At 51.7% G+C, this 20,687-nt stretch overlaps 7 protein-coding genes across 7 annotated transcripts; 4 read left to right on the forward strand and 3 right to left on the reverse strand.

Annotated features, from left to right (window-relative positions):
• Nucleotides 1-101: 101 nt before the first annotated feature.
• On the forward strand, nucleotides 102-763 carry E0L32_005933 (uncharacterized protein; the record flags this gene model as incomplete). Its single annotated transcript, XM_031140509.1, has 2 exons — nucleotides 102-409; nucleotides 475-763. 2 exons carry the CDS (start codon nucleotides 102-104, stop codon nucleotides 761-763), a joined length of 597 nt encoding a protein of 198 aa, XP_030995441.1.
• Nucleotides 764-1,362: 599 nt separating this feature from the next.
• Nucleotides 1,363-3,938, reverse strand: E0L32_005934 (uncharacterized protein; the record flags this gene model as incomplete). Its single annotated transcript, XM_031140510.1, has 3 exons — nucleotides 1,363-2,256; nucleotides 2,323-3,121; nucleotides 3,895-3,938. 3 exons carry the CDS (start codon nucleotides 3,936-3,938, stop codon nucleotides 1,363-1,365), a joined length of 1,737 nt encoding a protein of 578 aa, XP_030995442.1.
• Nucleotides 3,939-7,550: 3,612 nt separating this feature from the next.
• E0L32_005935 (uncharacterized protein) lies at nucleotides 7,551-9,516 on the forward strand (the record flags this gene model as incomplete). Its single annotated transcript, XM_031140511.1, has 6 exons — nucleotides 7,551-7,808; nucleotides 7,861-8,001; nucleotides 8,052-8,322; nucleotides 8,378-8,685; nucleotides 8,954-9,338; nucleotides 9,401-9,516. 6 exons carry the CDS (start codon nucleotides 7,551-7,553, stop codon nucleotides 9,514-9,516), a joined length of 1,479 nt encoding a protein of 492 aa, XP_030995443.1.
• Nucleotides 9,517-10,214: 698 nt separating this feature from the next.
• E0L32_005936 (uncharacterized protein) lies at nucleotides 10,215-12,426 on the forward strand (the record flags this gene model as incomplete). Its single annotated transcript, XM_031140513.1, has 14 exons — nucleotides 10,215-10,426; nucleotides 10,483-10,714; nucleotides 10,776-10,913; nucleotides 10,973-11,147; nucleotides 11,203-11,368; nucleotides 11,427-11,496; nucleotides 11,551-11,588; nucleotides 11,637-11,772; nucleotides 11,827-11,859; nucleotides 11,917-11,975; nucleotides 12,027-12,063; nucleotides 12,120-12,264; nucleotides 12,327-12,349; nucleotides 12,406-12,426. The coding sequence occupies 14 exons, from the start codon at nucleotides 10,215-10,217 to the stop codon at nucleotides 12,424-12,426; spliced, it is 1,485 nt and encodes a 494-aa protein (XP_030995444.1).
• Nucleotides 12,427-12,567: 141 nt separating this feature from the next.
• On the reverse strand, nucleotides 12,568-14,859 carry E0L32_005937 (uncharacterized protein; the record flags this gene model as incomplete). Its single annotated transcript, XM_031140514.1, has 7 exons — nucleotides 12,568-13,434; nucleotides 13,494-13,695; nucleotides 13,748-13,869; nucleotides 13,937-13,987; nucleotides 14,039-14,601; nucleotides 14,650-14,698; nucleotides 14,752-14,859. 7 exons carry the CDS (start codon nucleotides 14,857-14,859, stop codon nucleotides 12,568-12,570), a joined length of 1,962 nt encoding a protein of 653 aa, XP_030995445.1.
• Nucleotides 14,860-15,321: 462 nt separating this feature from the next.
• E0L32_005938 (uncharacterized protein) lies at nucleotides 15,322-17,104 on the forward strand (the record flags this gene model as incomplete). Its single annotated transcript, XM_031140515.1, has 4 exons — nucleotides 15,322-15,460; nucleotides 15,513-16,586; nucleotides 16,653-17,013; nucleotides 17,074-17,104. 4 exons carry the CDS (start codon nucleotides 15,322-15,324, stop codon nucleotides 17,102-17,104), a joined length of 1,605 nt encoding a protein of 534 aa, XP_030995446.1.
• Nucleotides 17,105-17,522: 418 nt separating this feature from the next.
• On the reverse strand, nucleotides 17,523-20,449 carry E0L32_005939 (uncharacterized protein; the record flags this gene model as incomplete). The annotated part of the gene is made up of 3 exons (XM_031140516.1): nucleotides 17,523-18,891; nucleotides 19,600-20,109; nucleotides 20,169-20,449. 3 exons carry the CDS (start codon nucleotides 20,447-20,449, stop codon nucleotides 17,523-17,525), a joined length of 2,160 nt encoding a protein of 719 aa, XP_030995447.1.
• Between the last annotated feature and the right edge of the window lie 238 nt (nucleotides 20,450-20,687).

Consider the following 20,687-nt stretch of genomic DNA (forward strand, 5'->3'; position numbering starts at 1 on the left):
GCGCTTTCTTCGTCACGATAGTCGCCTGCCTGCCGGAATCTTCACCACAGGAGATCGGGGACTTCACCCAACGACACATTGCCACTACAGAACTGGAAATAATGGCAAGCAAAGTCAAAGACTCACAACCAGATCATCCGCAGCCGGAGCCACCTGTACGAGTCCTGGTCCAGACTCTGACCCATTTAGTTCCTGGAGATGACGGCATCGAGCGCACAGAATTCATCTTGAACCGAATATGTCAGTACCACTGGAATTGCGATTTTCAGGCTCCAAAGTTTCGATATGCCTCCTATGACGCCAACTTTGCCTTCAACAGCCGACGGTGTTTCTTCCTAGTTGATTATGGCGAAGCTGAAAATGATGATGATGTACCTGTGTTGCCTTATGAGTGGACGGGGCAGTGTCTGTACGAGGCCTCTTTCATTATGAAAATTGCGTTTCTGAATCCTCTTACTGACATCATGTTCATAGGAAGCCACTATCTCAACTAGTTAGAGACCCGCAGATCCAAGACAAACTTAAGAACGAGATCCCTTTCACACGGCAGCCAAGGAAGCGAGAAAAGCTCCCGGTTCGAGAGAGTGTCCGATTGAGACTTTACCGCAAGACGAATATCCCTCCTGAGGAACTGGATCACATGAGACAGAGCCCGGACGACTTGAAGTGGCTCAAATCTAAGCTGAAACTTAGGTTGTGGCAGACGTTCGTGGCTGAGGCCAATAGATATAGACCAATAGGTGCACCGGAAATTGAAGAATAGGGCTGCTCCCTGAGTCCCTAAGAAGGGACTACACAACAATCAAAGCAAGATACTTCAACAGATCAAGGAGTGCCATGTCCCGAACTCTCTATTAGACCAAGCACAGAACGTAGGCTGCAACCGTGCCTTGTCACACACTATTTCAGTGCCATAGAATCTCCAATCTTGGGCCTCAGTCCTCTCGCACCCTGTTGCCTTCGCCTCGCCCGAAATGACTCCTCTTATCTCCGTGCAGTGAGCGTGGGTGAGTTATCTAGGGTGAGCTTCTATTGTAAGTACAATGCAGTTAGAAGCCACTACAATGTACACATTCGCTATCACCCACTCATTCTTGTCCACAAATCAAAGTTTCATTCTCAACGTATCGTTTTTCAATCTCGTGACTCTTAACGTATATACGAGAGCTAGCAATGCTATGTATGTAAATGCCACATATACCCGACCTTGCGGACGTTATCCTTTTTCATCTTGGGTATCTCGAGGAAGACAGGAAGGAATATCACGCTATGCTCGCAGCTCGCACCGATGGCATGCATGCACCATCACACTCCAGTGATAACCAGTGATAAACTCGGGAAAGAAAAAGGTCGTCAATTCCATCACATGCCCATCCTGCTCTCGCTCCCGGTCGAGTGCGCGCTCGCGTCGCGCGTCCGAACGTTCTTGACATCGTGATCCATCTCGACCACGACGGTGGTGACAAGGTCCATCTGGATTGCCATGCCACGGTCGTTCTGAGCGGCGCCTCTCAGCGACTCCTGGCTGATGCTCCGCTCGCCCGTGCGCCGGTGACCATGGACGTGAGAGTTCCTGCTGCTCTGGCTGCCAGCAAGTTCCCTCCAGCCCTTGGGGCCCTTGAGCAGCCTCTCCCAGAAGCCGCTCTCCTCGCCCATGCCACCGCCACCAGGCTTGCCCTTGCCCGCGGCCGCGGCGCTACCGGCGCCCTCGACCCAGATCATGTTGCCGAACCGCCGGGCCGGGGTGCGCATGAACTCGAACGTCTCGATGCCGAGGTCGTCGTCGTCGATGTGGCCGAAGATGACGCTGCGGCGCGTCAGGCCCCACAGCAGGACGTCGGCCCAGCCGTTGCTGACGATGAGGGCGCCGGCGGCGCAGAAGTAGGCGAGCGGGACATCGGCACCGGCCATGGTGGCGATGCGGCCGAGGGCCAAGGGTAGGGTGCAGAAGACGTAGATGATGGGGTAGACGAGGAAGGCCGGGTGGTGCCCGTTAAGCTTGGCCTTGGTGGCGCCGGAGCCGGCGGGCTTGGCGGCGCTGTTGGTGGTCGTGGTGGTGGTGCTGCGCAGGTCGAGGGAGCGCTTGCCGGATGCGGCGCCGACATCTCCTGGACGGCCGCGGTCCGCCTCCTGAGTGCGGCGGCGGAGGGTGAAGAAGATGAGGGTGTAGAGGAGGGAGGTGAGGGCGAGGGAGATGAAGATGTAGAGATAGTGGAGGACAAGGCGGAGAGTGTCGTACTCCTTGTTCACCCAGCACTGTCATGCATTAGCGATGGCCCGAGACAGGATCTTCAGCATCGATGAGTGCGAGTGGTGACTTACCCATGCCGCGGCACGAACGTAGTAGCCGCCAATCTTGCCACCGTCACCGGTGATCCCCACACCAATGATGGCCAGAATGTACACAAACGCCCAGAGGAAGACGCAGGTGGCAATGACAGCCCATTGTGGTGGCTTCCAACCTCGTACAATGATGCAGTAGGTGTGGATGGCGATAGCAGTGATGAAGCAACTGGCTGCCAGATCTCCAGTTGACACAAACCAGCCCTGAGCCCAGCAGGTCGTCGTGCCGACCATGATGGAATCGTTTCCCACCCAGACGCTGTTGAGAAAGAATGCCATCCCCTGATGGATATCGGCCAGCAGCAAGTTGTACAGCAGAACAACGAACTGGTTGGGCTCCGGCTTCACGATCTTGACTTGGCCATTGTCTTTGGGCGCCCCTCCCTCCTCAGCGTGGCGCGCTTTTCCACCTCGAAAGTATCGTTGGGAGAGCCCCAGTGACAAGTCCACAGCCGTGGGCGAGTGCATCCGCTTTTGAGCATTGTGTGACTTCCGTGCTTGTACATGCCAGGTGACAAGTTTAAAGGTGAGATGAATAAACAGCGCGACGGTTGACAGCAGCGAAATCCCGGCAATGACGGCGACGCCTGTCAGGCCGTGTCGTAGCACCGGAGGCAGTCCGACGAGCGACCTGCTCTGCTCGGACAGGAGGGCCTCGTTGACCGGCATCCCCAGATCCGTTAGGCGGTCGTCGTGCGGTTCGAATTTAGACTCCTTGAGCCCAGTGTTTGTGGAAGAAGCCTCGCTGGCCAGTGGCAGCGAGGTTTGTGTCGGATCACTACGAAGACATATGGGTCAAGACTGATGACACGAGCCTTGAAAGAAAGGATCGAGAACAGCACATGCCCTCATAAAAAGGGCACAATGGACGCATTGAAGCCGAGAAGTGGTGGAGTCTGGACGGCTCTTTTACGGTCACATTAGTTGCGGCGTCGATGGGCTTTCGGTGTGTCGAGGCCGGCCGATGAATCAGCTACTGGGCACTAGAAGGGATGAACGCTGTTCACTCTGTATGACCTTTGCCCTTTTCGCGATTCTCCACAGAGAGTCTTGTTGTTTGATGGGCTGCCAGATACTCGAGCGATTCCAGCTAGCCTTCCTTGGGAATTAGCTTCTTGGCTGAAAACCGTGCCCTGAGCGCGGAGCACTAAGGAAAAAGGGGGCTTGGATTTTGAGCAGGGACAGCGCTGCCTCGCTTCGGTGAAGGCCCCGATGGCTGGGGGCGCACGCACTCCGTTTTACGCAATTGCTTTCAGCTGGATCTTGACAGCTTGGCAATGCCGTTACATCGTTGAAGAATCGTCTTGATACTTGGTTGGAGGAGAAAACGAGCTGCACCTCGTGAGCAATGCAACAAAGCGCTAAAGGTCGCCAGATCCTGGATGAAACGACCTGCAGTGAAGGCGAACTCTGCGCTTGGGAGCACAGCTTTGAAGATGTCCGCTCTGGGCATCGGATTGGTTGTTGGTAGGATTCAAAGGTTACATTAGTCGTTTGCTTGATCGGGTTTGGAAAGGTTCTTGTCGCTCTTCAGTCCGGAGTTGCTTTAACCTGCTGGCGGCGCTCAGACCTCGAAAGCCAAGAGGCTTGAGCATTGTAGGCTAAGTCGTTTAGGTTTGAAAAACATCTACAAGTACTTGTAGCAGTCAATGTTGGAGGTCAATCGTTCTGAGTTCCCGTTCCGTGTTCGACGCCTCTGACGCACTGCCGAATTTTGATATCTTGGTGCAAGCCACTGAACCAGGAAAGTACTTGAGACTCAAAGACTACACATCACTGCGATATTGTGATGAATCATTTTGCGTCCCCAGGGTGTTTCCCAAGACCTTCTGCGTTTTCCAGTGTTGGTGGAGCCATGCAGGTCATTCTCCTTTCTGGCCCACTCGTCAGCCCCTTAAAGGCCCACGCCAGACTTTTTTCCAGCTTTGGAAATCGGCCGGGAAGAGGAGAAACGTGCTGCATTGTCTAGGCTCGCTAGACTGCACACCCCTAATTAGAGGCGTGGTTCGTGCCGCACACTAGCTATGTAGGAAACGTTCGACATATCCACTTGGGAAATTCCAAGATCTATCAGGGGGGTCCTTTCAGGGCTGTGGCGTAGATAACCTTGCGGGTCGCCTCAGCCCGTGGCACTGGGAACGAATTACATATCGGGACAAAAGTACGTACATAGTATGTTACCAGCTGTATGGTCCACTTCCTTTACTCGCATAGATGGCGGAGCTTTTGTGACGACAATGATGGCCAGCCAGCTTGGCACCCGCTCAAAGCACTGGCCGTAGGCCCATAGCAGATAAGGATCCCAAAGGTTGGAAGTGCCCCTGTCTAGTGTGGTAGGGGCCCATGTACGGGGTAATTACTCGATCGAGGTAATCTGTTCTAGACTCGACTCCGTCCTTCAAAATTTCAGTAAGCGTTTCCCGTGCTATCGATGATATTGTACGGAGTAGAATTGTGCGGACCGACCGTCACGCCATGGATTGCGACAGTCAGATCCGACTTGAATGATTGGGAGTAATGGTGCTCTGAGATTTATTCACGCCATGGTCAAATCGACGGTGCTTCCAAACTGGTCTGGACCTTTAATTTGTGCAGGTAAAAGTCAACGCTTAGAACATTCACAGTGTAGAGATTATCTTTGCTGCCTTAGTCTAGAAGCCCGCCTGAAATTCCTGATATATCGTCGTCTAGGCTTTCGAGCAGCAGCTTGGCAAAGCGAGACTCTCTGACCGTTGCCTTTTGGCTGTGTCCTCTGAGCGTACAAGAGTGGTAAGCCAGTGTTTTTGAATCGAGTGATTCAAGCATTAGCTCGTATTCTCCACTGACTTCTCAGCGAAGCACTCGAAGAGTGTACCTTGTGTGACTGGCCCCTCCTGAGAGCTTGCGTATGAATAGCCACGTGGTTTATTAGACTCATAGTCTCTATATTAAGAGACGACCAGGTCGAGGCGAGTTACTCCACAGCTTACGAATTGATGGTCAGGGGAAGTACATGTACTCCGTATGTTCAGGCCTTTGGCAAACTTTGAGAACTTGGTAGCTCGATCCCTAAGAGGTACACTTCGGTCGATATGCAAGATTGGTAGGCTCTGAGCTGTACCCATGGTGTCTAGACTATTTTGAGCCATCCTCCGAGCGAAGGACGATGTTTCTGACATTATTTAGTCTTGAAACACCATGGAATGGCGCCGGATATGCTTATCTCACTTACTTAATAGCGCTACTCTGGCTGAAGCTTCAATGGTCCTGTCCTCAGTCAGGAGAAGATCCCGCCCGCCTTTGCTAATTGCATGTATTCGTCAGTGAGACGATCTGGTCATATTTGGTCCAGCAGTCGCTCAGCATCTGACCGTATGCTTGTCTCTCTTCTGGCACAAGCTTTACTAGTGTGGGTCTCGTGACTGACGTATGAAGGTCGAAATGATCTTTGTGTTCGCCTAAGACACAGAGTTTTGAGAAGAAATGGCAAGGTCTACATCCAAATGCCGGTATTCGGGTGCAAGGGTTCTACAATGTGGTATTCAATCTTAGATCGAGACAAGAACGGCTGAGGTCAAATAAGTGGCAGGGATCTCGAGTTATGCAGGTTATTAGGGTTTATTTATACAGACATAATAGACACCATCTCCAATAAGTGCTCAGCTTCTTCGCTTATTTGAGCTATCAACTCGATTGAATCTGTATGAGTCACTGTACGAGGATGGTTAGTCCAACGTGAATTAGGCTGGCCACGGAAACCTACCTTCGGCCGGCCGGCAAGACACGGAAACGTGTCAGTTGATTTAACGGCCCGTATATAGTCTATCATTGTGAGGACTAGTATTAGTTTGGTTGCAGATTCGAAGTCACTTGATGTGAGAATTTCCAAAGATACTGGATGGTAAGATCTGTGAGATCGGATCGCGTCGTCGAGGCAGCCTGGCAGCACTATGACGACCTCGCCAGCTCTGTTCGAGGGGCCGAGGAGATGTCTATTGATTTAAGGAATGATATTTCACAGCATGGAAGTCTTACATTTTAATATTCATGTGCTGTTGAGAGTTCGGGCACGAATACCACGTCCCAAATCCAGATAAATTGGAACATTCGTGGCTAGACCTCAATCACAGAGCACTTGTGGATACGCATCCAATGGAGGCGGGCTCGAGGAAGTGATGCCTTTACGTCCGGATTCAATTCCAAGACCTTGGGTGTTTCTACGACAAGTTCAACGAAGGTTTTCGAGGAGGAAATGTATGAACGAGGACTTGTGAGAGATGCAAAAGGGTTGCCACCGTATTCATTCCCGATCTGACCGGAATTCTTATTAATATACTCTAACATTTCAACAAAGATAGTGATAACAGGAGGGGGAAAGAGGTTATGCTGTTTCTGCCAAGATTTTGGCAGAGCCAGGAGCTGTCGCTTCCCTCGTAGCCGAGATTCTTCAACCACCCCTCTCGGTTGATGATCACTCGGATACGGAGACCATCGTGTTGCCAGAACAGAACACGCCCTTCTCCTTTTCCCTGAAACCCAGAAAGGGCGTGGAAATGTAGTCTTCCGCGGCCCCACAACTCGGATGGGTGGGTGACGCCCCGCGGCCATCTGCTGTTGGATTTGATGATCGGATCAAATGTCTCGGCTCCGTGTCATCGCTGCTTTGGCAGTGGCCAGTCAAAAGGATAGCGCTTCTCTTCCCCGCAGGCGATTTGTCACGGATGGCCAGCCCATTCGCAGTTTCATGCTCAATCAGGAATAGAGGGGCTTCGCTGGTGGGGTCTGGATACCTTCCAAGACGATGACGATTGTAGCTCTATTGTCTTGTCATGTAATGCCTAGGACATACCCCGCGTCTTGTCTTTGCTAATGCTGTGAACACTTACATAAGAGGCGAGAATTTCGGGCAAATGGATGATGATCTTGTAGAGTTGGATGAAGGATTAGCATGGCTCCTCTGAGGGAACCTTGGAAACCTTATCAGCTCGAAGGATATGTAGTCTACTCCGGCGCATCTCCGAGGTGCGGATGCAGTGGGGGTTCGGGTCCAACGCGAACGTCGGGTGTACCGTGTTTGATAAGAAGTGGGATTTGTTATCTACAGAGCAGAGCACCTTCTCCTACCTCTGCCGCATGCAATGATTCGAATTCTCCTCTAGATCCAATTTCTATCATTGCTGCTCCTTCTTTGAACCTCTCGATTATTTTGAACGGCACCCTTCATCACAATGACCTGGCAAGACGTGGCGGCACAGCGTAAAGCGAGCATTCTTGATGCGATACCTGCAGAATGGCGCCTCAAGACGGCCCACACCGGCGACTCGGCCATGTCGGCGTTCAAGGACAGCGGAATCCTCACGGCAGAGGAACTGGCCATCACCGAGACGTCTGCAGCCGACTTGGTGCACAGTCTAGCCATCGGAAAGCTGACAGCTGTGGCTGTGACGACTGCATTCTTGAAGCGAGCTGCGTTGGCCCATCAACTGGTGAGCACACCCTTTCCCGTCTCGGTGCAGGCCTTTGCACTGACACGAACAGGTCAATTGCCTTCTCGGTTTCATGCCCGAGTATGCTCTGGCGAGAGCCAAGTCGCTCGATGAATACTTTGCCAAGCATAAGAAGCCAAGCGGCCCCCTGCACGGGCTGCCCATCTCTCTCAAAGACCAGTGCCGTGTCAAGGTAAGTGTAACATGTGATCTGGTTTAGAAAAGCACTGACACTGCGAATAGGGGTTTGATACGTCAATGGGGTATGTCGGATGGATTGGCATGAAGGATGACGAGAGCAGTGTGCTGGTCGACTTGCTAGACAAGGCCGGCGCTGTGTTTTATGTCAAGACCAGCGTTCCACAGAGCCTGATGGTCTGCGAGACGATCAACAATATCACGGGCCGAACTGTAAACCCACGGAATAAGAACTGGTCCTGTGGAGGCAGCTCTGGCGGCGAAGGGGCCTTGATTGGATGCTATGGTAGTCCCATCGGTATTGCGACTGACATTGGTGAGCATGTTCTTTGCGCACTTTCAATACTGGTTCCTAACACGCGATATTTAAGGCGGATCTATCAGAGTTCCAGCGGCTTTCAACTTCCTATACGGTATTCGTCCTAGCCACGGACGGCTCCCGTATGCCAAGCTTGCCAACAGCATGGAAGGCCAAGAGACCATCCATAGCGTGGTCGGTCCCATCTGTCACTCGATCGCAGACATGCGTGTCTTTATGAAAGCTGTGCTCGGGGAGAAGCCGTGGCAATTCGATTCCAAGACCATTCCCATGCCATGGCGACCTGAAGAGGAAGACGCAATCAGGTCCAAGATCTCGTCTGGTGGTCTCACACTTGGCGTGTACTCCTGTGACGGAAATGTATGTTGCTCGTCGTCCAAGTCTTCGCAGCTGGAGAAACGTGTGGGCTAATAGCTCCAGGTCGTTCCTCATCCTCCCATTCTTCGGGGTGTGAACATGGTCGTGGATAAGTTGAAAGGTGCAGGCCATACAGTTCTACCCTGGGAGCCATACAAACACACATTTGCCTGGGACCTTGCAAACAGGGCCTATGCTTCTGATGGCGGCGAGGCAAGTCGACATCATCTACTGCGTGAACTGTTCTTTTGATGACTGACTCCGCCGATAGGACATATTTGGCTCCCTGAAGCTTTCGGGAGAGCCTGCTATCCCTAACATTCAAGAGCTGGTCAACCCAGATCTGAAGAAGGTCGGAGTCAATGATGTTTGGGACCTTCAGCTCAGCAAGTGGAACTATCAGATCGAGTATCTTGCCAAGATCCGCGAGTTCGAGGCCAAGACTGGACGAGAGCTCGACGCGATCATCGCTCCCATTACCCCCACTGCCGCAGTCCGCCACAACCAGTTCAAGTACTACGGCTACGCCACCGTGATAAACGTTCTGGACTGGACTAGTGTTGTGGTCCCCGTCACGTTCGCCGACAAGGCCCTAGATGCGAAAGCAACCGACTTCAAGCCTTTGTCGGATATCGACGCAACTGTGCAGGCTGAGTGTACGTTATCCACTCCCAAAGAGAAAGACATCCCAGCATCCACTAACACAACTTATCCGCAGACGATCCCGAGGCATACCACGGGGCTCCGGTTGCCGTGCAGATCATTGGCCGCCGACTCACGGAAGAGCGTATTATGGCTATTGCGGAAGAAGTGGGGAGACTTCTGAAGAACTAATCTCCCTCTCTGAAATTTGAAATCTCTCAATATATGAATTCATAGCAAGCTGGAGGTACTTCCAATAACGGTTTGATTTCCGTACTATATCAATGTTGCTTGACACGCCGTTGTACCTCAAACCCATCATGACTGGCCTTGAACTTGAAATGAATGAAAGAGCTTATCACGGAGGTTGGCGACGGAGAACTACAGCCTACAAATAAAATCACCTAGCAAAGCGACACGCCAGGTATGGTTTTGATTCCCAGGTGTCCTCTGATCGAAGGCCAGACATGCTGAAAGCATGACATCCATCGGAACGAGCCTGGTCGCTAACCTACAGGTCCCCCCACCATGCACTAATGGAAGAGGACAGATCGCGAGGCCCCCGGAAACAAACTTAATGTATGTGTTGGTTAGACTGATGAATTGAACTCTGCGTGCCGGCAGCGTCCGGAGAGTGGGGTGGGTGGCTCCGGTTGGCATCCGGGTCATGTTCGGCAGCTCCCGAATGGCTCCCGGAAGAATACGGCCAGGTCATGATGATCCGCCATGCCTCGGTATGCCTCTGATCAGACGACGTGAGACGGTAATAATGATTGGATTGCAATCTTATAACACTGACTGACGCCACCTCGCAAGCAAGTTATTCTTTGCATCAACTTCAAATTCAGCTGTCACTGTCACGCGAAGCACAATAATCACTTGCACTCATCATGCTCACCCACGATTCGAAGATCATCATTGTCGGCGGAGGTGTGTTCGGCCTCAGCACTGCTCTGTGGCTTGCGCGCGGAGGCTACCGAGACATCACCATCTTTGACCGATGCGCCTTCGACAAAAACCACTACGATCCATCCAGAGGCTGTGATGGCGCCTCTGCCGATATCAACAAAGTGTTTCGTATGGCCTATGCGGAGCGCCAAGAGTAAGGCTCGGTCATGTCGTTGTACGTAGTAGGACTGCTCACCTCAGATCATGTAGCTACCAAGATCTTGCCATTGAAGCCCGCAACTACTGGCTCTCGTGGAACAAGGCGGTCGCCGAATTGGACGCCTCGAGCCTCCCAGAGGGTTTGACTCCTGAGGACAAGCTGTTCCTGGAGTGCGGATCTTACTTCCTTGCCGAGGGTCCCACGCTCAGAGATTACTATGCCGAGAGCCTGGAAACGATGGGGAAGACGGCACCCGAGTTCCGCAAAATGCAATTTGTCAAGGTATGATAGCTACTCTCGAGGCGGCATGTCCATACAGTATACGCTAACTCTTATCTATCAGGGTAACGCCGAAGATGAGAGACGGCTACAGAAGATCGACCCTAAGTGGGTGGAGAAGTTGCATATCATTGACAAGATCAATGATGGGAACACAAACGGGTTTCTCGATATCCAAGGCGGTGTCACAATTGCAGACAAGGTAAATTCCAGCTCCCAGACCATTGTGTATGGTGCACGTGTTCTGATAAAAGTCGCTAGTCGTGTGTTTATGCACGGTATCTCTGCGGGAAAGCAGGTGTCAAGTTTGTTCTAGGTGACCCGGTTGGAAAGCTTTCCAGCCTAATCACCGAGAACAACGGAAGAGAGAAGCGAGTCGCGGGAATCAAGACTTGCGATGGACTCCGCCACTTTGGAGACCTGGTGATAGTTGCTGGTATGACTGCGCCTGGAGTCACATCGTTCTCCGGATCAGTATTAACTTGATATAGCTGGAAGCTGGACTGCGTCGATCATCCCAGAGGCACACTTGACCGTCGAAGCTACAGCTGGCACCGTAATGTTTGTCGACATTCCCGAATATCGCCAAGACCTGTGGGAACGCTTCCATCCAGACAACTATCCTGTGTGGTCGTATCGCAGAGGCGAGGGTGAGAAGTAAGTCGTTACATCTATTGAAGACCGGGTCAAGTCATTTTACTGACTGCTATCGCAGCTACTATCAAGGAGGCGGCTTCCCAATATCGAAGCAGGGGCGACTCAAGTTTGGCTTCCGTGGCCGCAAGGTGGGATATTGCTTCGTTCGTACTGTTGTCTAGACTAACATGGAACACAATCAGTTCACCAACTTCCAACCCCATCCAACGCAGCCAGACTTGTGAGTTTCCACCGCCTCTTTAGAAGACAGACATGCTGATCTATATAGGCAAATCTCGACTCCTCGAACCAAGTACACCGAGAATCGTATCAACACCGTACCCTTGTACGGGCTGTCACGGATGAAAAAGGTCATCGCGCAAGCCTTTCCGGAGCTTGTGGAGTTTGGCTTCACAGACAGCAGGGTATGTAGATGAAACATTGCCCAGCTATCTGCAGGAAGACTGACGCCACTTTAGCTGTGCTGGTACACGGACAGCATTGACAATGACGTATGTACATGGCATTCCATTACTGGATTTGGAATTCTTTGTGACTAACAATGCTAGTACGTCATCGACTATGTTCCCGGATATTCGGACTCGCTCTTCATCTGTACTGGTGGCTCGTAAGTATCTTTTGCATATTAAGCGCATGGACACGACTAATAGGGAGACAGTGGGCACGCTTTCAAATTCCTCCCGGTCCTCGGCAAGGTATTTAACATCTTTTGATATGGCATCAGCTTCGTGCTAACCAAATCATGCAATAGCATGTCAAAAATCAGGTCGAGCGTGTGCCCGACCAATTTACTCCATTCTGGAAGTGGCGCGTGGCCAAAGAGGGCAAACCCAACAACGGACTTGCAGACGGCGCAGATGGTCCCAGGGAGATGTCGAAGCTTGAACTTGCGTCAGGTACGTTCAAATTGTCGATTTACGCCTCTACCGGGCTGTTCACTAATGAACTGAGTCGCTAGCCCGGGACTTCAAAATGAAGGAGGTGAGATAAGCCACAATTTACAGTGTGCGGGTTGGTAGCTGACAATTGTCCTACAGATTTCACTTCTCAAACTCTGATACTGTTAGCCAGCACTCTGGACCACACCAAAGTGTCTCGAACTGATGTAAATGGAGGTATATGGGAGGCTGTGTCAATTTAAGCTGGACCCAGATAGATCTAGACATCGAGAGTCTCTATCAAAACGCTTTCAACCCAAGTCAATAAACATCCGGTTGCGTGAAATCGACAATAAAGCCCTCCAAGAGCCCATCCAACCCATCCAACCCTCCAGTCTCAATGAGGTCATTGAGATTGAATGCCCAGCTGTCATGGCCCCCGAAATCTGGAGGAACCTGCCACTGTGGCGGGGACGCGGCTGGGAAGTTGCTGTTCATGATCATGCCGATGGTGCGGCTAGCGAGCGCTTCAAACGCATCACGATATGGTGAGGCCCCTTGCCATCCTTCAGCTATCGCTACAAGAACCATGGTGCAATCCGTACACGTCTTGGTGATCTCCTCGGGTCGAATAGCCGTCCGAGCAGTGGGTGATGTCCACAGACAGTGTAGGTAGACCAGACCAGCCAGGAATATGACATGCAGAGTGCTCCAGGTGTATCTGATGGATGTTCCTATATAGAGACGGCGGTACCCTTGGCATATGGTTCTGGCAGCCTGCAGGCAATCCTGGAAGATCTGACTGGATGAGTCTTTGAACTCGGCCAACTGATTCCGATAGAGCAGAATGAGTGTATAACTGTAGTTCAACTCATACCAGTCTTGCTTCAGAAACATTGTCAGATCGCTGCTCGAAAATTCCCGTGAAGGCGGTGTTGTCGCTAGCCACTCATCCAAGTCAGCACGCAGTTGTTGTATTCGACTGGTATAAGTCATATCATCCACGCTCAGACGTGCAGTGTCGGAAAAGAAAGAGGTGTGTATCCGAGCCCAGATGCAACGGAGCTTGAAGACGTGGATGGCAGTAGAGGTTGTCGTCATTCTCTGCTCAGATGCGTTGTCGTCACTTATCGTAGAGTCAAAGATTCCTCTTTCAGTAACAGAGGCATCATCAACATTCATGGGTAACTAGATGTTGACAGTTCATCAGCTTAACTTATCTCAACCAGGGTGTGAGAGTCAGTTACCTCTGCGTCAATCTCCTGAAGTGGAATTCCTAATGGCCGACCTAGGCGCATGGCAATCATGCAGTCCATACCATGGGCGACCCAGAACACTCTTTTCCGCATTTCATTTTGCCAAGGGTTTGCATTTTTGAATAAATATCGTTTGGTACTGCGATGGTATCCAAGCTCAATGCACTGACGGATCGCTAATCCGGTCAGTTTCCTACCTGTAAATTAGAGGAGCTCAAGACTTGGTGCTTCCTTAGGGTACCTACCATAGTGAGGGGCCAGTTGGAGACCGCATAGAGTACATGGCGTAGCATAGTAGAGCCTGAATGGACTCTAGATTGTTGTTGGACAAAGCATCGGTGTACAATTGTGCGGACATGTAGAGTTGCTAGGGCCTAAGTGAGCAAGTGACCACAATTCCTCGATTTGCAAGTTCCAGCTTGGTACAGACTTACCTCGGCCAACGCCTGTGTACTAGGTGTTAGAAGAGCAGAAATAGCGTACACCTGCAACATTGTCAGCTCCTGTCACTGTGTGCCGGGACTTGTAAGTTGTACCATGTTCAGAAAGAACAACGAAGTAGAGTAGTAGCCAATCTCTGTGGAACTCCGAGATGAAGTGTAGAGCTCGTTCTCCCAACGTCTGAATGTCGGTTCGTGCAGAAACGGATACTGAGGATGCATGTGCTTAAAGTATGCATCGCTCAACTTTACGGCAGTATCGTACTCTGGCAGAAGCCCTGGCGAGGGTGGTGACGTACTTCCATCTGCGACGTTGATGAACGTTGGCGTTATGGGCAGGTCTCGCGTGAGGGACAGGTTAATCAGGCGGGAAAATGCGAAGGCAGAAGAGGAGCCCAGGTATTGAGGCTCGACATGGGTAGTGCGGCATTCTAGTGCTCCGATACTGGAAGACAGATCGCTTGCCTTCTGCACTTGGTCTGGCGTTCGGCTGTATGAAGGTGTGCTCTCATCGACATAGCTCTCCACAGTAAGCAAAGGCGAGGGGGGAGAACGCGAAGACTGTCCGCCGCTTTCGAGGTTGGCGACACGGCCTTCTAGCTGTGCTAGATAGTTTCGGGCTCGCGGTCTCTTGGTAAGGGGGTCCTGAACGAGGCATTCTAGACTGGGTCAGCGGCCTGCATTCCAAGTACAACTCAACCACTTACCAATCCCTAGTTTCTTACAGGGGCTACAAGCAGGCACCTGATCATCGCACTGTAGTATCGCAAAGTTAGAGCCGAGCTCAGTCCTGGAAATGTTCAAATCACCTTGAGCTTCTTGTCCTTGCAATAGAGACATGCTTGATGAGCCCGCGTCCCAGGGATGCGTCGCCGTCGGAGGACCTTAGGCTTTTGACCTCTACTGCCTGGCTGCATTGTGGTTCTCACTTGCGTGGTTGTGGACAGAGATCACGGCTCTACGCTTCCCCAGACTGCGAGATGTGAGGACCACTCTGTAAGTGTGGGGTAAAGTTAGGTAATGCGGCTTGAGGTCACCTAGATAAGAAAAGTCGAGGCGCCACGCCCGTTTCCGATTGGCTTGCCGTATTCTTCCGGCCGGGTATCGGTGCCCGGAAAGGGCGTTCCCCGTTCAACTTCTACCGTATACTTCCGTGGACATCAACTCGCACAACAATGGCGACGAGAGTGATGCTTTGCAAATGCGTCAGTGTTTGGCCAAGGGATGTCTTGCAGCCACTTGGAGCCAATTACCATCGTGTTATCCGGACTGACGATACGGCTCCGTATTAAAATGCCTTGGACGTCCGTACCCCAGATTGTCTCGATGGCTTCGGTCTCAACTTTCTTTCGAAGTTAACTCCTGATACATCACTCACTATGGCTATCAAGACAATTTTCACCGAGTCAGTTTTGGCTAAATATGTCCGGACAATCAAGGCGACCCCTAGGAGCCTGATGGTCAACAAAAGCCTATTGTTCTCTTGCGCGGTGTACGCATTAGCAGGGCTTCCAACCAGTGAGTTCAGCCATCCACTTAACAGTGAACAGCATAATGACAGCACAACTAGCCTGGGACCAAGGATCTTCATCTGTTGTACCGTCCCTTCCAGGCTTTCAAAAGCATTTCGACATCAAGTCGGGTGCTAGAGCGGATGATATCCAGAACTTTATATCAATCATCTACATCGGCTACGCTGTCGGTGCTGCTGGGTCCTTCTTCATCAACGACCGAATCGGACGTCGATGGTCCTTCCGGCTTTACACGGCTGTCTGGATCCTTGGACAGATTGTTGCTACTCTCGCTCCCGGCTGGCCCGCTTTATATGCGGCCCGTATCATCTCGGGAATGGGCATCGGTTCTCTGAGCGTCATTGGTCCTATGGCGATAGTCGAGATTGCTCCTGCCGAGATTCGAGGCCTCCTTGCAGCCTGGTATACCGTGGCGATGGGTGTGGCTTTGTTCACATCCGTCTTTTGCGTCTATGGGATCTTTCTTCACATGGCACCTAGCAACCTTCAGTACCAAGTGGTCTGGTTTTCGCCCGCCATCTGCATGGCTTTTGCCATCGTTGCAAGCTTCTTCATTGTGGAATCTCCAAGATGGCTCTTGATGAGAGACAGGCGCGATGAAGCTATTGCCGTTCTAGTCGACGTCAGACGCATGCCGGTGGATAGTCCTCGCCTTCAAAAAGAGGTGGCAGATATCGAAGCCTCGATCAGTGGTGTACATGCAGGCTTGCTGGGAATTGCCAAAGAAACTTTTACCGTGCCCTCGAACCTGCGTCGACTTTCACAAGCTCTGATATCCTACGCTCTTGCGCAACTATCCGGAGCCAATTCGGTCACCTCTTACTTTGTTCCCATCATGAGCATCATCGGAGTAGGCGGGGGCACTTCACAGAGCATGTTCCTGAGCGGCATGTACGGCTTCTCCAAGTTTATCTTCTCTTTGATCGCCTCGTTCTTCTTCATCGATGCGTTGGGAAGACGTCGATCTCTTTTTGTTGGTATTACCCTACAGCTCATCTCGCATGTCTATATTGGTGTCTTCATCAAGTACCATCAAGAAGGCCCGGTGAGCAATGGAGCATCGCAAGCGGCTATTGCAGCTTTGTTCTTCCACGCATTCGGATACGCTGTTGGTGAGTTCTTGCTTCCAAGCTTGGGTGCATGATAAAAGCCAAGTTCAGAACTGACACCACGAGCAGGACTCTTCGTATTGCCCTATATCTTTGGTGGTGAGCTCTGGCCTAACCACCTCCGATCCTTTGGCGGTGCTGTCAGCCAAACCTTCCACTGGCTCTTTATTTATGCCGTCAAGTACAGCATTCCGTCGCTCCTTAAAACCACTGACAACTGGGGTGCTTTTCTCTTCTTTGCTGGGTGGTGCTTCCTGGGTCTTGTCTACGTCTTCTTCATGGTCCCAGAGGTGTCGGGGCTCACTGTCGAGGAAATTGATCATCTCTTTAAAGGGTCGTGGTTCACTGCCTACAAGAGATCGCAGAGGCTGCCCGTGCTTAGAAGCGTGGAAGAAGGAGCAGCTGGGAGGGAGGCATCTCTGGAACAGAAGTACGTCTCGCCGCCCACAAGGCGTTAGGCTATCAAATGTTTTACTGACACTCGTAGTAGGGATCACATTGAAGTTCCTGCCAAAAACTGAAGTTCACTCAGAGAGCGTCATGTGAAAGCAACGCAGGGTTCCTTTGAAGGAGGGTTGCTTAGATCTTGAGTGTTAAGTTATGATCAAATTGTTTGACGGGATGTGTCCTTATCTATCAGCCTACCTTATTGATGCGCAAACCTTCCCGCCGTCCCGCTCTACCAACAAAATACCATGGATACTGGTTCGCAATCTACCGTCTTAATAGGAAGGCTCTCGGCCTGCGTGAGCTGCCAGGAAGGATCGTGGCTTTGTTCAGTTCATGCCTCTCCACTCAATTTTCCTACTAGCCATAGCTCTATCCAGCGCCGTGCGTTTTATCAGTGTGATCTCAATCGTTATGATAAGTGGTACAAATGGAGGCTAAAAGGAAATGTTACTATTGCGCACAAAATTCCGTGTCTCCCTCTTTAATTACTTACTTGGTATCTTCAAACCCGGGCAGCTCACACATTTGCGCCACCTGTGCCACATAAGGAATGTTCAGGTCGTTCGCTATCTCGTAGAGATATGCGGTAGCCCGAGTTTTCGCCGTGAGAGAACAAAGAGAAAACTGCTGAATGAGATACAACGGCCAGATCAAGGTCCTTGCGGAAGGACGAAATATTTTGCCCGCCTCTGCCCGTTCCAGGAACTCTGGCACACTGCCGAGCACATCCGTGGCGAGCATCTCCATGTTATCGGCTGCCTCGGCTTGGAGGCTCTCGAAGAACGCACAGTTGCATAGTGGATCACAGGTGGTCTCTTTGTCGATTCCGTGGGAATGTCCAGTGTCTTTGAGCCCGAGCGAAGCACTGTCCCATATCAGATTATTGACAAACATCCGTATCATGCGAACAGCGTTCCAGTACTTGGCGGCGCGATGACTGGGGTATCGGTAGGCGATGCCGAGGTACGACCAGGGAGAGGCTTCTTCCTCGTATGCGATGCCGAAATGTAGCATCTGGTCGAGGCTCTTGGTTAGAAGGGTGATTTCTCGATCGAGATTCCAGGCTTCGAGCGCGAATTCCGACCCAGGGCATGTTTCCGCTCGCGCTCTGATGCTGGCGGCACGGTCTATGATGGGGCCGAGACGGAAGGTCGGATCTCTAGGATCTATCCATTCCTTCGCCTCAGCGGCCAGGGCAATAATCTCGCTCGGGACAGGCAACCCTCTTTGGACGCAGCTGGTCCGGATGTTGGTGAGGGTCTGGACGAAGAGCTGATGGGATGTCTTGGACCGGAACTGGCCCGGGCCTCTCAGTCGCAGGAGCTCCGCCGCGCCCATCGTATGTGCCGTCCAGCTCTCGCCGGACCGCGGCCCCTGAAAGACCAAGGCTTCGAAGAGACCCAGCAGGAGTACTGCCGCAAGAGTCTTGTCGAGCACTGCATCCTCCTGTGACGTCAATGCCGCATTTGTCTTGGCCAGGGACAGGGCGTAGTTGGATCTCGCCGTCCCCAGATAGCGGGGATTCCTCACTCTCAAGGCGAAGGTAGCGAACGCTGCAGCACGAGTTGCCGATGAAAAGGCGTCGTGCTCATCCAGGGAGCCTCCTCGGCAGAGTGAAGGAAGATATCCCTCAAACGGAGAGGTGATGATGAAGCAGTTCATGAAATAGGCGAGAACCGTGGTTTCTGGGGACGTGACAAGCCCTGGGGAGCTCGGGCGGGGAAGTGTGTGATCATTCCCCTTTGGTGGCCGCACTTGGGTACTCGATGAGGGAGGTGTGCAGGTGCGGGGCCTTGGGTTAGCAGATCGCTTATTCCTGGCTTTCTCAACTCGGGAAGCAATGCGTGCAGATTCGTCCCTGAAGCATAAGAGCGAGATATCCCTGTATCCTGGGCAAGAGATCTTCTTCCGTCCACACTGCCCGCATGCCGGCTGCACTCTATCACACTAACGACGGAAGCGATTAGCCATATCCTGACTAGACCCTTGTACTTTGACTTGGGCTCAAGGCAAGAAACCCATTCATTCATCGTCCATCGACCTTTCCCAGTAGACGTACCTTCAGCCGTCCTTGGCGACAAGGGCCACATGCCGTAGACGGTCGACCACTGAACACCATAGACTCAAGTAAGGGAATACGTTCAAGAAAAGCTGCCAATATCTTCTCAGAGCAATAAAAGAATACTTTTTTCCCTGCCACAGAGTATCTACGACCAGAAGGGTGAGATGATAATGTTTTCTGCGGCTAGAAATCTAATAATGTTGCCTCTTGATGGCGTTATGTGGTACGTAATCCAGTGCCAGGCTCCGTCCTCCAAGGCCAACACACACCTAGCGTCGAAATGCCCACCATAAGCGGAATAGCGTTGGGTAGTTAGTTACAAGGAACCGTTGCTAAGCTCAAACCTGATTGGTCTCTCGCTGCCTCAATAAAATCCGCTCAGGACTCGGTGGCTCGGTCTCGGGTCCCGGCTCCCTCTCTCGAAACATGGATAGAATTGTTGCGACCGTAAGCGATATCATGCCCAGTTTCCCTCCTCCGAAGTCCCCCCGTTCAGCTCTGTACTTGAATTCTTCTCTCTTGGTGCGTTTGGTCGTATCTTTGTTATTGGGGACGACTTGATGTGTGAACCCTGCCCACAGGTACATGAGGACGACAACCATCTCCTCGACCCTAGCCATGAAGAATTCCACCATGACAGATCCAGTCGAATTCTTCGCTGTGAAGTTCTGGAATCCGGTGGAAAAAAGGAGGAGGAATGAGTTGATCAACCGCACCAGTAGTATCGGAAGCGATGCCGCCACGACCGCTAGCAGCTTACCCTCCCAATGCGCTCCTGTCCTGCGTTGCCATAGAGCCGCGCCGGCTACGAGAAGACTGAGAACAACGAGGACGGCTAGAAATATTGCTACTCCAACTTTGACGGTAGCTTGGGTGGTGATATCGGCAGGAGAATCTGCGGAAGTAGCTCCGACGATGCAGAGGATGAGAGCTACGGCGGCGGGAACTTGGACGACTTTGATAATTCCCATGCTGAAGACTGTCCTCCAGGGAGCCTTAAGCATAGAGAAATACCTATTCAACTCTCGTTAGCAACTGGAAACGATCATGGGATATGTTGGTCCAGCACGTACACTCTAGATATAATCCCGAGTGCTGCTAGCAGCAGAGGTGAGATACCGAGGAAGGTCGTTATTGTCGCGATCGTGACAGCAGTATCCGAGGTAGATATGATCGTGGAAATTTGCGCGGAGCAACCCACAACCCGGATGGTGCTAAAGATGGCGAGGAAGATCCAACCCGAGCTCTTCGCCAAGCCGTGGCGCGCGGATACCCAAATGCTCGCCAATAGTGCAGCGCTGTAATAAACAAGCTGCAATATTGCAAGACTGTCTGTAAGAGTAATGTGGCTCATTGCGTTGGGAGAATGAATGTGTTGATTGAATGCCTTTAGAGAACGAAAGGGTTGATTGATCGTGGAGGAAGATTCCACCCACCAGACGCCCTTTATATGCCGAGAGTTAGACCTAGGCGCCTCAGTAAATTCAACCGTCGAGATGCATTCCCAAATAGGCATCTCTTAAGTCATGCTCAGCATCCTGTTTCAACGTCCCAACCCCCTCCCCCCTGCGCGGCCTGATGACGACGCAGGA

This window comes from Thyridium curvatum (assembly GCF_004353045.1).
Source record: "Thyridium curvatum strain D216 chromosome Unknown NODE_32_length_403697_cov_78.906415, whole genome shotgun sequence".
NCBI classification, from domain to species: domain Eukaryota; kingdom Fungi; phylum Ascomycota; class Sordariomycetes; order Thyridiales; family Thyridiaceae; genus Thyridium; species Thyridium curvatum.